Source organism: Porites lutea, chromosome 5 (assembly GCF_958299795.1).
Source record: "Porites lutea chromosome 5, jaPorLute2.1, whole genome shotgun sequence".
NCBI lineage: Eukaryota > Metazoa > Cnidaria > Anthozoa > Scleractinia > Poritidae > Porites > Porites lutea.
The window spans coordinates 13,674,514-13,692,269 of record NC_133205.1 but is presented as its reverse complement, the minus strand read 5'-3'; the positions used below and the strand labels follow the sequence as shown (position 1 = coordinate 13,692,269).

At 39.0% G+C, this 17,756-nt stretch overlaps 1 protein-coding gene across 1 annotated transcript in view; it reads right to left on the bottom strand.

Annotated features, from left to right (window-relative positions):
* The window catches only part of LOC140937928 (probable E3 ubiquitin-protein ligase HERC1), a 138,468-nt gene that overhangs the window by 16,396 nt on the left and 104,316 nt on the right, over positions 1-17,756 (bottom strand). Inside the window, exons 39-52 of the mRNA XM_073387490.1 lie at positions 17,056-17,333; positions 16,818-16,894; positions 12,390-13,019; positions 10,968-11,105; positions 10,089-10,280; positions 9,476-9,525; positions 9,074-9,120; positions 8,083-8,236; positions 7,587-7,647; positions 6,869-7,069; positions 4,783-4,907; positions 2,023-2,097; positions 1,669-1,793; positions 197-608 (exon numbers count right to left, since the gene is read on the bottom strand). Of these exons, the coding sequence (XP_073243591.1) occupies positions 197-608; positions 1,669-1,793; positions 2,023-2,097; positions 4,783-4,907; positions 6,869-7,069; positions 7,587-7,647; positions 8,083-8,236; positions 9,074-9,120; positions 9,476-9,525; positions 10,089-10,280; positions 10,968-11,105; positions 12,390-13,019; positions 16,818-16,894; positions 17,056-17,333 (2,565 nt within the window). The remainder of the gene's footprint in view (positions 1-196; positions 609-1,668; positions 1,794-2,022; positions 2,098-4,782; positions 4,908-6,868; positions 7,070-7,586; positions 7,648-8,082; positions 8,237-9,073; positions 9,121-9,475; positions 9,526-10,088; positions 10,281-10,967; positions 11,106-12,389; positions 13,020-16,817; positions 16,895-17,055; positions 17,334-17,756) is intronic.

The following is a 17,756-nucleotide window of genomic DNA, read 5'->3' as shown; positions in this document are numbered from 1 at the left end:
TTAAAATGCAAAAATCGTTATTGAATCTGATTTAGGCGCAAATGTTCGCTTTTTCGTGCTAATGAATGTATCTTCGCGCTGTTGGTCGCCGTTTCACACAAATGAATGCGTTTTTTCTCGTAATGAACATAAAAATGTGTAGTTATTTTGAAAGTAAGACCATGTTATATGTAAGTACAAATGCTTCACATATTACCTGAAGGGACCAAATGTTGATAATTCCATCAGTACAGCCAGAAGCTACAAAGTTTCCACTGGAATTAAATGACAAAGATGAAACCATCCCACTATGACCACGACTTTCAAACTTAAGGTTTACACTTCCGTAGTCGTCTTGGTGCGGTCTTCCACTTGCCTTCAAAATATCAGCAAAGCTATAAACGTTGCACACTTTTTTCGCTTGGTTACTTGAACCTTTCTCTTCAACTGGTGTTCTTGAAAATTCCATTAAATTGGCTGATTCAAGGGCAGCTATTCTGGAATCCATTGTTGAACTGACACTTCGTTTCTTTTCTGAGATGACAAATGCCGTAACTATCTTACGGATATTTTCTTTATCAGGTTGCCCAGGTACTTGCCACACACTCAATTCTCCAGCTGCACTTCCACTGTTGAATCAAACCCAAAATATAAATGTAAGACGTTTAAAGGTCTTATAACCCTGCCGACAGCCTAATCAATAGTGCTCAACGCTTGCGGTACTGATTTAAAAACGACTGTGACGTCTGTTTTGTGAGATGAAGTTTTCCTTCAGGCCCGGACCTCACATGCAAATCAAAGGGAAAACAATCGAGGCATTATGACTTATTGTGCAGGCAGAGAAACACGATATAGTATGAACAGCAAGGGCCCAGGGCGGCACACACATCAAACATCGTGCCAACGCGATCGGCCGAGATGGTTTGGTGTACTAAATACCAGTCGTCACTCCTGAATGGCAAAACTTCCGTCTCAGTGGGTTCCAGTCCTCGCTCCTTCCTATTTACTTCCGCGACGGTTCGAATTGATGTTCACACTGCACAAACCTATCCGATGCACTAAAAACCCGCCAGTAAGAACCTGCATTTTCCCAAGTTACTCTAAACAAATTCTTACTTTATTTAATGGTGATTGGCACATATTTAGGCTACAGTATTAAGGTTGTTAAATAGGTTCTTATTTTCTTAAGAAAGAAATACCTTGTAGCTAAGAGTTTTCAACACTGGCATTTACATTGCAGTTGGAGTGATAAGGCACCTATGTCTCCAAAGAGGATCCTGAATGTTGACTGATTTTCCCAAGTGCACAGAATTTTTAAAATAAAGATTATAGAGGGTAATAATAGAGGGAGCCTGGCTGGCAAATTTTAGCGTAACAGGTTCTTAAACACCAGGTCCTTACTCGGGTTTTGACTGAATGGGCTTCGCTCGATCCCAGAAGTCGCACGCCGAAATCACCGTTTTTGTGTGTGAAAGGAAGCCCTATCCGGTATGATTTTCGTGGCAGCGCAAAAGCTTTCCGTTACAGTGTGAACATAGCCAATTTTGTCCGCCAAATTTAATAAACCAGAGAAGTACGTTAAATTTCAAGTTATCCCTCCAAAACCAATTAAAATGTGTGAAAAAGGCAAAAATTTCTGCAACAGGACTTGATAACGTTAAAAAGAGAAAAAAGGTTTGAGGTACTTACATAGCAAAGAAAGAACACATGTCGTCCATTGTTGATCTACTGAACCACTTAAAGCAGGATATTTCTGAGTTTTGGGGTTCTATTGTCTGCCTAAGTAGAACAGCTTCGTCTACCTCATACCATATCTGAGCCCAAAAACAAAACAAACAGTTGAGAATCAGTCAGTGACACACTTGACGGCAATTGCTTAAAACTTCACAGCCCTGCACCTTTGTAGCCAATGCTGGTAAAACAGGTGCAACAATGAAGGGATAGTTTGACTAACCTGTGTTTGTGAGGAGGTGGGGGAGAGGAAAACAAAACTAAGGTTGTCAGATCGTGACTGGAAGGAAACGTAACTGTAAACCACCTTACCTTAACACATTCATTTTCTGCACATGACGCAAACGAGTCACCTTTTGAGTCAAACTGAAGTCCAATGATCACACCCTGTACACAATAAATATATCATCACCAGCACACCTGCTTAGTTCTGCACTTAAAAAAATGAATACTGTTGAAACCATTTAAAATTTATCAACGCACAGTGCAAACTAAAGGTAAAAGTGGTCCTCTAAAAAGTATATGATATGAAATTTTTCAAGCCAGCTGATTCAGAAAAGTCCGACAGACTGGAGTAAGCAAAGGATCCATGAAAGGCCGATGACTTCACGAGACTTCGTATTTGAAACCATCCTATAAATCATTCTACTTTCTTGCAAATTATTGCTGCCGGGCATCAGCCGGCAGCAGACCATATTCTTGATCCATTTGAGATTTTTGTTTTTCTCTTAGGACTTCTGTTTTTCTCTTAGGAGCAACCCGCCATTTTGTTTTGCTCTCATGTAAGATCTGTGCAGAAATCGTAGTTTATCGGATGCTTGCTGTCTTTTTAAACGGCCTAAACGGTAAGAACAGTTCAAGACGTATTGTACGGAACATTTTTTCGGTTTATTTTTTTTATTCAGGTTTCAAGATTAGTTATAGCGAGTATTCTTTTGTCATACAGATTGTTATCTCGGTAGTCAGGATTGTAAGTTACATAAGTGAACGGTATGTGCTGTACATCTACCTGACCTGTGAATAAACAAGTTTTGGCCTTTACGTAATTAATTTTTGTTCGCAACTCATCTCATCGATCCTGTGTACGATGATTGTTCGATGAAGAAATAGCCTTTCAGCACTGCTGTTGTTTTAGAATTTCGTGAATTATTATAATGAATTACAAAATGGTATTGAAACCTTAGCGAGTTATATGAATGTAAGCATATTTGTCATCGTGATCGGTTCATTTTTTATATTACGCTCTGAGTGTTTCATAATGCCAGCAAGTCTAAGTTATTGACTTTAATAAAAAAGAATTTATATGTTCAACTGTTCTACAAACTGTCTTTGTCCTATTCGCTTCGCAACTAACGGCAGCACTTCCCTTCTCAGTGAGAACTTCTAGTTTTACGTAATACTTGCTAATCTGGCTGCGCGATAGGATGGATATTTTTGGAGGCAAATTAGCGTGTTTTGAAGAAGAAACAAGACGCTATGGAGCGTACACTTCGGCGTCGTGGTTGTGGAACTGATTAACTGTAAATGCGAAGAAATAGTAAGAAATGAAATATGGTAAGAGTAAAGTGTTAATTTGTGAAATTATGGGATTTGTCAGGATATTCTGAAAAAAGTAACATCCAAGAGGCCTTCTTGCCAAAAACTAGCGTTTCGGGGCAAATTGTCTGTGAGATATTAGCCCAGTTATGCTCTGATGACTCCATACAAATCCTTCTAAATTTGACTTGGGTCTAAACATTTAGACCTAAGTCAAATATGAGGTTACTGGCGGTGAATATCAAGTCTAACAAAACAAACAGTGAAAAAAGAATGTTCCATTTTTCTTACATCAGGCTTCAAAAACAGCATAGCAGTCTCATGTACTGATTAGAGATATGTAAGGCATGGGTACGGAGTCAATTACGTTGAGCATGGAATTGGCTAAAACTCAATGTTACGAGTTCCAATGTTTTGAGGATAATTATTCACTGACGATCAGCACGCAGGGGTGTCGGATTAACACAAGGAAGTTTAATACCACAGCAACATAGTCTTTACGGAGCTTTAAAACACAGCATCCGCCAACACAAACTTGACTTGAACTTAAGTAAAACTAAACAGCATCTGCCAATAATAACAAACTCTCACTTGAACTTCAGATATCTTACGGCTTCCGCCAACTTGTAAACACAGAACTTGAAAATCGACCTTCGTCACACTTGACTAAACACAGCACTCCAGACTCGTGGGAAAAAACTTATTTCGTCAAAAGAACTCGCTTGGAACTTCAATTTTACTACGTAACACTCAAAAAAGACAAAACGTCTTTGTGCAGCATTTTGTAACTTTAAATTCATCATAAAACAGTTCGAAAGGCGCGCTCACTCGTGAAATGTTTTTCAACACTCGAAGAGAAATTTCGTGTTTCTGCGCGGCCATGTAATATCCTTTATTTATTGCTGGAGTAAATTAAAGACTAAACTCAAGATATCACGAAGTAGTCCGGTCTCATTTCGTGAAATAGCCGAAACAAGACGAAAAGTCACGGACTTGCGCGCCCAATCTTGTTCCGAAACTAGGGTCGCAGTAGCGCAATCGGCTAATCCCTCAACTTGGAGTCTCCTCTGAACCGACCGGTTACACAGGTGAGTCGGTTTAAACCCCGGGAAAGCCAAAATAACAATTCTTTCTTCCTCGAATAAGTTAAAGAATAAATCAAAGAAGTCGAAGTGATCTCGAGATATCTCGAACTAATTCGGCTACCACTTCGTCAAATAGCCGAATAAAACCGAAAACCTACAGACTTTACGTGCTCAATCTTGTCACATTCCTGAGCGTTGCGAATCCTTTACTTCGCGACCCGCCGAAGTAGAAAATGTTTGATAAGATTCTTGACGAGTTTAAATTTCGGATATATATTTTACAAAATAATTACAAACGACAAAAAAAATTCGTTCATATACATTTTAAGGCTGGTACACATTACCTACCGAGGGGCACAAACGGACTTTTTGTTTTAAGTAACATTTCGTTAGTTTAGATTTCTGAACTGGGAAATTGGAGGAAAGTAGAGCACATCTCTGATGATCTTACCTTATGTGCCTCCACGATTTTAACTTGGTTCTCAGGGTCTTTTGTTGCGAGTAAGATTACGCCGTCCATAAAGCCAGCCACGAAACTTTCGCTATCGTCATACCAAGCGACTCTGCACACAGGGACTGATAGTAAAACAGACATAATAAGGAACTGTATTACTCACGCAAATGTACATGTGAATACAGCTGCATGTTTATCTAGCCGATTGATTTAAAACCAACCTAACGAACGTTGCAGTCATTTGAGTGAAAAGGCGTCAAAGGGCACGCTTCTCGGGCCCGATAAGCTCCAAAATCACACGCACGAAGGAAAAGGAAAGGAGAAAAAGAAAGAGTGAGAAGTAAGAAAAGAAGGAGAAGAGAAAAAAACAATGGTTACACTCTTAGTTCTTATAATGGCCACTTTGGAGAATTATTTTTTGGCCGAACGAAACTGTTGGACGCAAAATGTCCATTTGGAGGTAACGTTTTCAAAAATCCGCCTAGCTATATATATGAGTGGATTTGCTAAAACGTGGCTAAAGAAATTTCAAGTCCATTTTAACAATTTGACATCTAAGTTGAATGGAAAACAGTTAAAAGTCACTGGCTAAGGCTCAACAATCACAGCTTTATTGCTGGCAACAGACGGTAAATTTTTCTCGCAGAAGTAACAGGATTTGGCCACGAAATAGACGAGTTTGAAACGTCGGGAGGTATAACTTTTAAGTCAGTCAAACCATGAGGCCCATAGCTAAGTCTCTGCCGAAAACACTAGATTTAAAATCCACAATCTTTGAGCACAGAATAGGTTTTCTAAGGCAAAATCACCTACACTGAACACTCACGAAGCGTTTTAAGCTTGGCACAAAGTTTTCTGGTAACACGAGCTCAACCACATACCTGTCAACACCTTCGGTAAATCACAAAATAAATGACTTTGCCGGCAATCATAACATGTCCAAAAACCACTCATAATACTTCCACACTTAACACGGGCGAAACATCGTCAAATTACTCCGTAAACTCTCGCTTTCTCCACATAAATCGTCACATGGAACTTTTTTCGACTCACTGACAGTCGATTTATGTCGATTTATTCAAGATCCCGGATGTAAACCAGCGGTTGAAAAGGAGACATACAGCCCCCGCCTTCAAAACAATTTTTTACTAAGTCTTTGGCCTGGTCAGAAATCAGCATGAATTTCCATCTCGCCGAATAGATTTCAACCCTAGAACCTGCTTTGTGAGGCCAAAGACTTGTTACTGCCAACAACAAAGCTCGCAATGTCCAATCTTTCCGTCGCAAGCCCGGGATCAGTCTTTCACCCGTGTAGCCCAAAATGAGACGAAATACCAGAAGATATTGGACGCAGCAGACTTTGCCAGACGTGAGAATTGTTCCTTCATAAGGCTTAATGATGCCTTCCGGAAAACGTTGCTCAAGGAAGCCAAAAAAACTCTAAGACAGCCCAGTTCAGTCTCCTGAATACGCGCCCTGATTTCAAACTGACATACAGAGAGAATTGTGGGAAGTTATGAAAAACTCTTTCTTTGGGGGGGGGGGGGGGGGGAGATTTATACTAGTAAGAAACTCATCAAAGTCTAAATACTGCAGCCTATTCAGTAAATATTCGGTACAAATTAAACAAATAAAAAGCAACTATAAAAAAAGGAAACAACCCGACAAACTTGTCAATGGCACGGGTAGGTCTAAAAACCGGCATGTCAAATGGCAGAGCGAAAAATTAAGCACAGGAAGTGGCGTTTAGTCATTTCCGGGCGCTCCCCGGCGTAATCATTTGAGTTTGCATTATCATTTCCAAATCTACTGAACGATTTTCCACATGAAAAAGATTAGATATTTAATCTAAAATTCCTTGCATTCAAGTGCTAAGCATGAGAAACTGGGGTTTTAGATTGTACATAATGAATCCGCTAGGAGTATGGATACTATAAATACAAAATCCATTTTCAGCTTTAATTAATGAAAAACGAAATGATAAACGAAAAATGAAAAACCGGAAAATCTGATTTTTTGACTGATTTAACACTCCGGCCGGAAGTGGATTATAATAAGACAATAGCCATTGTTGTACACCTACTTCCTTGTCGTTTGCACTGGTCAAGTTCCATTCTTGTAAATGAAATACGATCGATCATCTCCACCACAGCCAATGAGCCATCGATTCTTCCGACCAGCAGTGAATCGACAATTCCAACTTGACTTTCCAAAAAGCCGCGAAACACAGGCCATGTGAGACACGTGATGTGGTGAGGATGAACATCTAGATTGCAACGCCCATCTGAAAACAAAAACCATACTTGGAATCAGACTGTCAAATGTACTCTTTTTCACGGCGATAGCTTATACCTTTCTTGCAGCTGCTATGAAAGTTATCTCATTTGTTTGGAGAAAACTTGTCCCAAGTTGAGGGGTCCCTCGTCTAGGCGAGCTACCCTAAGCGAGCCAATCTTTCCTACATTACTTACCAAACTTGGCAAATTGTTTACATGAGATTCAAAAAGTTGGCTCGGCTAGAATGGTGACCCGCTTAACTGGGATCACTGTTTTACCATGGCAAGGTCACCCTTCTAGCTGGTCCAACCTTTCTAAGAACAAACACTTTGGCTCACCCTGCCGGGTCAATTCGGTCAAGGCAAGAATTTGAAGGTTCGGATAAAAGGCTCCGGTTTTTCCTCATGTAAACGGTCGCTTAATATGAGGGTGAACCATTTTTCCGGGACAACTTTTCTCCAAATAAATGGCATGGGGCACTAGACATTTACTGGGTGCGATTCACGTGCTAAAAAGGAACAAACCTGTCACTGTCCAAATATTGACCACATTGTAAACTGCTCCGGCAAGAAGTCGTCCATTTGCCTACAGTGTGCAGGACAATACAAGAAAATTATTGTATTAGGTAATTTGCGAGATGACGTCATTTTATTGTTCAGTACTAACAGAATCCTTTGGAGCTTTGTTGTCTTGTGCAAATTAGAGCTTCTGTTATTTCAACCTTGATGGGATTACCAAATTTCAATATGAAAGGAAAAACGAATTGGATTCTTCTCTACAGTGAATAGGCCTTAGTCAAAAATACCCAAATATTCTGTTTTTCATTGAAAATTTTGCATGAGCAGTGTTTCAATTTCTCCTGTGTTGCCTTAAAGAACGGACACAACTGATAGATATCATGTTTATGCCTGTCGTCAAACAGCTGAGACATAAGTAACGGCGTAAACTTTCGGTACTCTGTGCACTTCTGAAATAAGTTAAGTAATTACTCAAGAACATGTCATGAATTTCGCGTCTTACGTTGTAACAAACATGGCGTATTTCTTCGTCAGAGGACTTGCAGTTTTCTTTGTCACCACTTTCACGATTTGAAGACAAAAACACGCAAGTCTGTTGCAAAATGTTATGCGTCTTTGAAGACATGTTCCAAACATGGACAACCCCATCGTTACCACTGTAAAGAAAATAAACAATAAAATAAGATATTTATTGCTATTTAATGACACATCAACGAAGCTTTACTACCAACTTAAATCTGATCTAAAATAAAGACTTCTTTCTTTTGAAATCATTAAAATTAAAAAAAACAGAAACAAACTGCAGCTTTATAGTCAAACTATGTACATAGTAGTATTCGTGATAAGATAATCTTGTGCAAGAACTGAATGTTTATTTACACGAAGCTTAGCAGAAAAACTGCTCCAAAGTCTCAAAGTAACTCAAGTCATTCAATTCAATTTATTCTTAATCCCATGTCTTACAATTCTTTCATAAAGAATTATTATTTTATTCTTTCTTCAAAACATTAGCCTGTTTCTATGCACAGTTAGCGAATATGAACGGCTGCTTTTTCCTGGCGGATATTCAAAAAGCAGAATACATCCATCCAGCAATATTTTTCATATTCATAGATTCGTTCCGTAAATATTCAGTCAGAAATTGGGCTTTTTCTTTTTCTAATAGTCGTTAAATTTTTTGCCATTTTCTTAGATTTTTTACCAAAACAGCTAACCTGACGCGCCTTGTCTTGCGTGACGTCATGCAATGATTGTACATTTCCAAAAAGCGAAGTATTTCATGAAAGTTTTCATAGAGGGAGGGTCCCTCTTGACATTTTTATTCACAGGAAGAAATGATGCTCGGAGCTCTGATTACTATCATAGAGCAATACAGGTCGCAGTTAAGGCGACCGGGTCTACTAGGAAAAAAGGAGAGATAGGAGGAGGAGCTCTAGCCGGCCAATGGTGGTCGATCTCTTCACTCCGTTCACCAGCAATTAGATAAGATGTACCTTGTAGCCAAGTACTGTCTGCTCGAATTCCAAACACAGGAGGTAACCTAAAATAAATGGACAGTTGATATTCGAATATTGTTCCACTTCAAGTCGGTACCAAGGAGAAGGACCGATATGTTCTTTGGAAACATAACCAATGGCTTTCATTCTCGTTTGTCACATAACATAGAAAACGGCTTTCATTTGTGTTAAAAAAAAGAAAGAGGAGCGAGTGTTTTTCTGTGTGCAATGTGGTTACAGCTTCTACAGAGTGACCTCAGACACACTACTTTTCTACTGAATTGTCTACCCTTCCGATATTAATATTTATTAAGGACATGAAGGAACTCAAAGTGAATAGAAAACCAGTCAATGAGTCAAACGACGGAGGAAAAAACTTGCGAAAATTGGTGTTCAAACCTGTTTCTTATGTGCCTTGAATCTGTTGACGGGACAAGAGGGAATGTCTCCTGGGGATAAAAAAATGAACACGTTTTCATCTCCGCACAATTTTTGCCCAGGGGCCCAAAACTGTAAGGGGCATCATTGGAGCCCCCGTGTTTACAGAGGTGGCATAGCAACAATCTTGATTCAGTGACAATCGGCGCGCAAGGGTATAATAAACGCCTGCTCCTTTTGTATTTCGCCACGCGTACATATTTTCGAGCAGAAAGAGTTTTCAACATTGGCAATGTGAATGCGCAACTCCTGGTGGATTCATTTGCAACATACATGTACAACTGTCGCATTTGGCCGTTTTGATTGTTCTTAAGCTAAAAAATGTGAGGGCTGTACCCGCGGGTGTAGTGCAAATTACCATACATTGGACAATATGATCTTCCCGGCTCTTTTAGATCAAGGCTAAAGGTCAGAAGACAGTCTGTTCGCAACGAGCATTTTTTTTAACACCAAAGCACTATTTTAGTAATTCAGTGCCTTTTTTTACACAACGGTGAATGATTACATCATATATGACAATTTTCCTCTAACAACAACTCTTTTAACAATGAAGAGAAAGCTACTGTAACTATACCTTGTTGATCAGCAGAGATGCATGCATCAAGAGCCTTGTCCTTCCTCTTGATCTTAGCTTTGTTGGCCAGTGTTTTTACAAGTTCTACAAGTGACCACTCCCTGTGGCTCGACGGAAGCCAAGTACTGAGACAACAGGCTGACAGCGCATTTACCAGAGATAAAGAGCCTGGCACACCTGACAGACAGTTACCTACAAGCAGAAACAACATCATTTGGCAAAGTCTCGATAAGGTTTCGATAAGGTCAAAGACAGTGACTTTCGAGACTGTAAATTAACAGTTGATCAAGGGTGGATTGTAAAAAAATGATCTTAAAATTATAAACTACGGATCCTCACACGACATGCCAAATTTACAAAAATAATGATAGGCCATTTTCATGATAACGACATTTGACTACAACTACCAGAATTCAATCCGTTTTTGCTTCCTTCTTTAAATTTGTCAATCCTGATGAGGTTTAGTCTGCTACAGCGCCGTTCTTAGTGTCGTCACGCAACGAGCTGAGGTTTGAAAAACAATAGCTTAAATTTGCACAAGAAAACAACAAACTGAATTATTCTGGTAGTTGTAATAAAATGATGCCATAGTGTAATTGTCTTATTAAGTGTAGACTTTACAATTCCTGCACTGAATTCTATCTCGATTGATAGTTTTTCCTAAAATACGTCATTGACAGAAATGAGATATTGGTTAAATGTCATTAAAAAGTATGGACGAACGTTTGTAAAGTTCCTTCACTGATTCGAGCGTGGATTCCTATAGATGTTTTAATGCAATTACTGTTCCTGACCTTTCATTGCTTGTCCAAACCTTAACAATTAATTGGTATGTACATTGAAGTTTGAAAGAGATAATATCACAAAACAACAGCATACCTCCCTTTTCTGCCAGTAAATTCACCAATGTCTGTGTCACACTGAAACTTGGTAGAGAAAGGGCCTTGTGATCTGAGGCAGATGGACTTACGTCTCTTTTGACTTTCGAGTTCTTGTGTGCCTCTCCCATCAACAACCCTGTCAAAAGTTCAAAAATTAAGCTCACATTAAACACTGGCCTGAAAGAAAACACGCACGTTAGGTTCCCAATACAAAAAAATAATAAAGGAAAATGAAAAGACATGATTTTTTAAAACTTTAGGGGTTAATTATAGGGGAGAAATAAGTGTGTTAAATTAGGGGTCTCATAACTGAAGAGGAACGTATGTGGACAATTATTCAATATCCAATAGTGTTACTGACGCATCAGCTAAAATGGGGAGTAATGTTATCGGGGATCATAAAATCCATTTGAACATGAATAGAGGGTATTATGGTTGGTTCACTGTTGTTTTGAGGTGTGGGTATTGTACAGTGTCTTTTCAATCTCTTGTATTTCGTCATTTAGTGATCGCACCCGCCCGCAACATCAACAAACTACCAAAATAACCATAAAAGTTACTTACAGTTGTACCACCACCACATAACGTAAATGTGGTGCCACTCTGTACGAATGGGAATGGTTAGTTTTTAAAGCAACTTTGGTGCTACTTGCGTCGTTAAGGGAATGAAACACAAAATACAGAACAGCTGACCTAGCCACTCTTCAGTGTGAATCGATACAGTACGGTGGAATCCCTCTCTACGTATACCCCTTTAATACAGACACACGTACGTAACGAACAGTTCCGTTTGTCCCGATGTAAAGGTTCACAAGTATAATATCACCCCCTTAGAACAAGACACAAACTCTCATATATCGCCAACCACGCTTTACGGACACTGTTAATCTGGGATCGGTTTATGACTTAATATCCTACCAGTGAAAAGTCATGTTTCAAGAACAAGACTTAAAGCGTAATTTAAGTCGGAGACAGAGATAAATTAACGTGAAGTTTTTTCAGGATGAACTTGTTACAGTTATAGCTAAGAAATAAAAACTGTCTTCTCGAAAAAAATTTTTAGGTTTCACTGTACTTTACAGTTCTTGCACAGTTTATACTGGAGTTTGACTATAAAATAGCGTATGGGCTTATGTTGAATAATCTGATATTTGTTATTCTCAGGTACAAGGTCCCGGTTATCATTTTCAGAGGGGCTTATTAAAGATGGCTTAATTTTAGTGTATAGAAATTACAGGACTTATATTCCATGGAGAGGTTTATTTACAGAGCTTTCAGTGTACGGTCGTTGGACTCCCTGCGCTCGTTTCGTCAATGGGCTCCTTGTGTATGGAAAAATGTGCCTTCTTTATTTTACATTCAGCGTTCTTTTTTTAATATTTGAAAAATTTGATACATGGAGCGTAAGGGAATGACTCACCTGTAGCAGATGCCATTAGATCATTCACACAAACTTGTAACAGCAGCTGTGCTGACAAAGGTTGACTGTTGACCAATGAGCTGACTGCTTGACCTAGGACTTCAAGCGTGGATGCGCCACTAGGACTCATTTCCTCCCCAGTTAATAAAGCAGTGTTGTCTTCTGTTGATTTACTGATGTACGCTCGACCGGAAGCCACAAGACGCATTAAATTAACCAAGATCTTTACATCTCCAAGACCCATGATCTCAAGCGTATGAGTGATAACATCTTTGGAAAGGCTTTTGCACAGCACAGATAGTACTCGTAAAACTAGTTCTCTTGACAAGTGTATCTGTGCAGCAACTGTTGTTCTTCGAAGCGCTATTGCCCTATCATGAGCTGAAGTTATCACCGAGGCTTGTTCACCAAGAGATTTCTGAAGTCGCTCCGATGACCCCTGACCACCAGGGCAAGTACTACTTACAAAAGCGCTGTTTTGATTGATAGCCCGTCTGCCAAGAGGGTCATTTGCTGCAAATTTCACCACACCAGGCACGGCCTTGCATTCTGTTAATCCGACTGAGGAAATGCTATCTTTCTGATTGTTTTCATTATTTTGCTGTGTGTTGCCATTACGATGAACGTACTCTAAAGAGACAAAATAAAACATGATTCTTACTTAAAATAACATAAAGGTAGGCGCTTGTTTAAAATCATGTTCGAAAATGATTATAAATTTCAAAAATGGATTGACGTTTGAGGTCTACAAAGCATCTATGATAAGTGACAAATAGTTACTGGATTTGGCGGAGAATGATATGAAAAAATATGTATAAAAAAATGTTCAGCAAAATATACATTAAAGTTCATGACTTGCAAAGTCAACGAATTCAAAGATCATTAATTGTGGGGGTTCATAAAAACACAAGGCGTCGCTATGCTCTTTTTCCTTCACGACTCCACGTCTCAACGTCTGTTTTACGATATAACCTTTATTTGAGAGGATGACACCAATTATAATGAAAAGTATTCTCCCTAGTGGCCCTCTAAAACCAAAATTAACAACAATAAATTACAACAATCATGATAAGAAGCCTATGAAAATATAGTGATTATAACAAAAGATCTTAAAAATTCAAGAGATTTAAAAAATTGAGAGATGTTAAAAAGGAATGTGAATATATTGGTAAAAAAGGGAATCAATTTACAATGATATTAAAAAACCACGAAAATTTTAAAAATCGGAATAACTTTTTAACTTTAAAATTGTCCACCGTATAGTTCGAGGATGAGTTATTACACCTTTTGCTGTTCATCACGAGAAAATACGCAATCATTTGCGTGGCAACCAATAGTGCGAAGATACATTCATTAGCGCGAAAATACGAAAATTTGCGCATAAATCAGATTCAATTACGATTTTTGCATTTTAATCAACATTCAATAACACTTTTGGGCGTTCATATGCGTCATTCGGCATACAAAAGAGAAAAACATACTTTCGTTAACGCCAACATCAAAGTCATTAACACCATCTTAAAAGTCAATAGGGACAACTGCCATACCTTAAGGTGTAAACACCATTCATTAACATTTTTATGATACTGTTTGCAATTCAATAGCATTTCTGGACAACCTTAGGATGGATAAGACAAACATAAAATGCGCTTGTACAATCGAGTGTTCTTTACATTTAATATACAAAAATCGATTTTCAATTAAACAATGGAAATCCAAACAAATTTGGTATGAATTTCAGTCCACAAATAAATATCCTTCAAAAACCTCTCTATTTAAACATTTTACGAGATAGGTTTGCATGAAATGGTACCCCTTAGCACATTTAGCTGCGGTCACAATGTCATGTCTCTGCGCAGAGGTTCGAGCACTGCAGTACATGTAGTTGTGTCCGAACTCCGCTAGTGGGATTGCTAGGGCTTTGCCCTCACTCCTGTTATACATGTACATCTTTGAATTTCCGGACGCGAGATGTCAGCCTTAGGTGTCACTTTCAGTCAACTTAAAACCTTTTCAAGGATTTCGAGGGGGGAAGCTTAAGCCGTGTACGTATGGGGCGGGAATTGGCAAATCTAGGTGGGGTGGCACCCCGTCATACGCAAAGACCGCCGACTTATCGGGATCCATTTTTTTCCTCGCCCGTACTAGAAGGTCACTTAAAAACCGACACAGCATTCATTACTCCAGCAGCTGCCGAGGAAAACATTTGATACTACGTGATTTTGCCATGGTCATAGTCAAGTTTCGTCCTCGTTAGCCGCACACTTGGCGGTACGCCCTCCACTCACTGTTGCGCCCGACCATGACTTCTGGCCGTCTAGGGTAAATGTATAGCCGCAGTCGTCGACGAACACCAGGTGGCGAAATACGGCGTGGTTCTTTAACCAAATTCAGGCCAATTTTGGGGGGAATTGGTATTTTTTAATTGAAAATAGATTTTTGTATATTAAATGTAAAGAACGCTTGATTGATTGCACAAGCGCATTAATGTTTGTCTTATCCATTTTAAAGCTGTCCAGGATTGCTATTGAATTGCAAACAGTGTCATAAAAATGTTAATGAATAGCGTTTGCACTTAAATGTTTGTCTATTGCCCATAATGATTTTCAAGATAATGTTAATGACTCGAATGTTGGCGTTAATGAAAGTATATTTTTCTCTTTTGTATGTCGAATGACGTAAATGAATGCCCAAAAATGTTATTGAATGTTGATTAAAATGCAAAAATCGTTATTGAATCTAATTTATGCGCAAATGTTCGCTTTTTCGGGCTAATGAATGTATCTTCGCGCTGTTGGTCTCCGTTTCACCCAAATGAATGCGTATTTTCTATGAACAGCAAAAGGTGTAGTTAGCGTAGTCTTCATCAAGCTAAAGGAGATGGTTGGTTCTAAGCTAAGAGCATTTAATTCTTTCATGGAGACTAGAAGAATGTGCTCCTCATTTCTTCGGTACTGGGCTTCGGTAAGCGGTATAATGTTTTTGTTCTGGTAGAATACAATGTACTTGTGCTCAAACCGAAGTGAGTCCAAGCTTGTAATTAGGTATTCTGGTTCTCTTCCATCAATAACTTTCTTTAAAAGACCGAGTTTATTGAGCTTGAACATTTGATCAATTGGCAGCCACTTAGGCGTTTGAAAATTATCAAAAGATCGTGCATCACGAGGACTATACAAAATTAATCGAGCGCAGCGTTTTTGAAGTTTACACAGTTCGTCTAGGTTGGTTTGGGTACAGTTGCTCCAAACAGTACAGCAATAAGTAAAGAGCGGTTTGATACTTGCATTGAGAAAAGTAATCGATATTTGGTGGGTAGATATTTCCGAGCACTTGCTAAAATTGCAATTCTTTGAAGTAGTTTTCGGCGCAGTGTCTCAATGTGTTCGTTCCAGGTGAGACGACTATCAATATATACTCTTAAGACACGTTCTGACTCAACCTTAGTGAGTTGCATGCCGTCAACAGAAAGGTCAAGAGATTGTTTTGCTGAAATTGCAATTTTTTGTCTGTTCGAGATTATACTGTACTTTGTCTTTGATGGATGCATTTTCATTTTATTTTCCTTTACCCACATCGATGCTGCGACAACGTCAGGTCTAATTTTCTCCTCGACTTCAGCTAAGGTAGGAGCAGATGCATGAAGGGTCGAGTCATCGGCATAAATGCCAATATTATTCTTCAGTGCAAGAGGCAGATAATTTATGAAGAGAAGAAGAAGGGCGGGACCAAGAATACTCCCCTGTGGTACACCGGATACTATTTCTCCAAACAGCAGTTGGCATCCTCTACCGGCTTTTTGCATATATTATTTTCTTCTATCTTTAGTAATTATATGTACGTCACCTATTCCGTCTCCCTCAGGCAATTGAAACCTATCAGCCACTTTTTCCTTCTCACCGTTCATCATCCCGTCATAAAATTATTGGACTAATGATGATTACCTTCCAAATTTGGTCAGCGTAAGATAGTGTGGAAAATCAACAAGAGATTTTTGGCCACTCGCGGAAGGAAAAGTATTTTAAATGAATAATAGTACAATCAAACCCCGCTTTACGGACACCCGCTTCATATGGAGAACTCATTATTGCGGAGAGTTTGCCTTGTCCCTGAGAAAAGAAAGCCCTCACGTAGCCATTAACGGGGTGTCCTTAGAAAGCGGGTTGAATTTAGAGAAAATGTAACGGTTTTTTTCTCAAGCACAAGGTAAACCGCCCGTAATAATAAGGTGACCGTATTAAGCGAGTGTCTGTAAAGGGGGGTTACTGTACTATAGAGTAAAAATAAAGGTTAATGTCTTCTATCTTTTTTTTTCCTGATTTATTTGCACAAAAGTTTAGGGTTAAAAAGCACGAGAAGTGTATGACACCTAAAAGTGACTGTTTCTTTTACTTGGTGTACTCACTCGAAAAACAAATTATAAAAACGTACCTTGTTCGTGTTCACTTGTTTCACAAGGTCCTAATAGATCTGGAGCTTCTAACAACACTCGAGCATCATCTATTGACCTGTGTGGACAAATTCGCTAAAAAGTTTCCTCACTTTAAACTAATTGATATCCATGTCCAGTCTATGCTTTAACATTATCTTTTCTACGTTAGTTGCTAAATACGGCTGTACCAAAGGAAAAAAAAATTGGTCAGAAAAGAGGACATTCTATTCGACTTACAGCTTTGTTGCTTTAAATGCTGCAAGTGTCCTTGCTTCTTGAGCTTTAGCCATGTGTCGGTTGTGGCATTCAGGACACAGCAGGTAATATGGTTGTCCAGTCCCACATATCCCACCAAACCAGCCATCTGTATAGACACCATCACTGCGGTAGCCATGGCGACTGCAGTTACCACCGCACCCAGGATGACAATTACGCATGTGCCTACTAAGATTCTGAACATTCTGTTCACAGATGTCACAAAGTGAGACTGATTCACGAGAAGAATGGCTAGCCAACTGCAAAAACAACAACAAAACTAAACTAGAAACACGTTTATCGCAAAAATCTTGCGAAGCTAAAGAGTGTCAGCAGTGAGAATAAACGGAAACAAGCCAAACGGTCAAAATACGATGAAAGAAAACAAAATAATTTAAAACAACAACAACCAAAAACTGGAAGTAGCCCCGCCGGGATTTGAACCTGCACCCCAACTTCCTCCAGCCCAAAAAGAGAGATTTCGTACCACTTGGCTATGCGACCACAGCAAAATTTGATTGTTAAAATTGATAGTGTTGAAGTGGTTTTCTCTGCCATTCACACTGTTTGAACCTTGTGCAGCTGTATTTATCAGGAATTCAAAGATACAATTGAAGAAAAATAGCGTAAACGAGTTTTTCAAAACCATTTAGCATTATTTCCTCGTTCATTCACTATCGGGC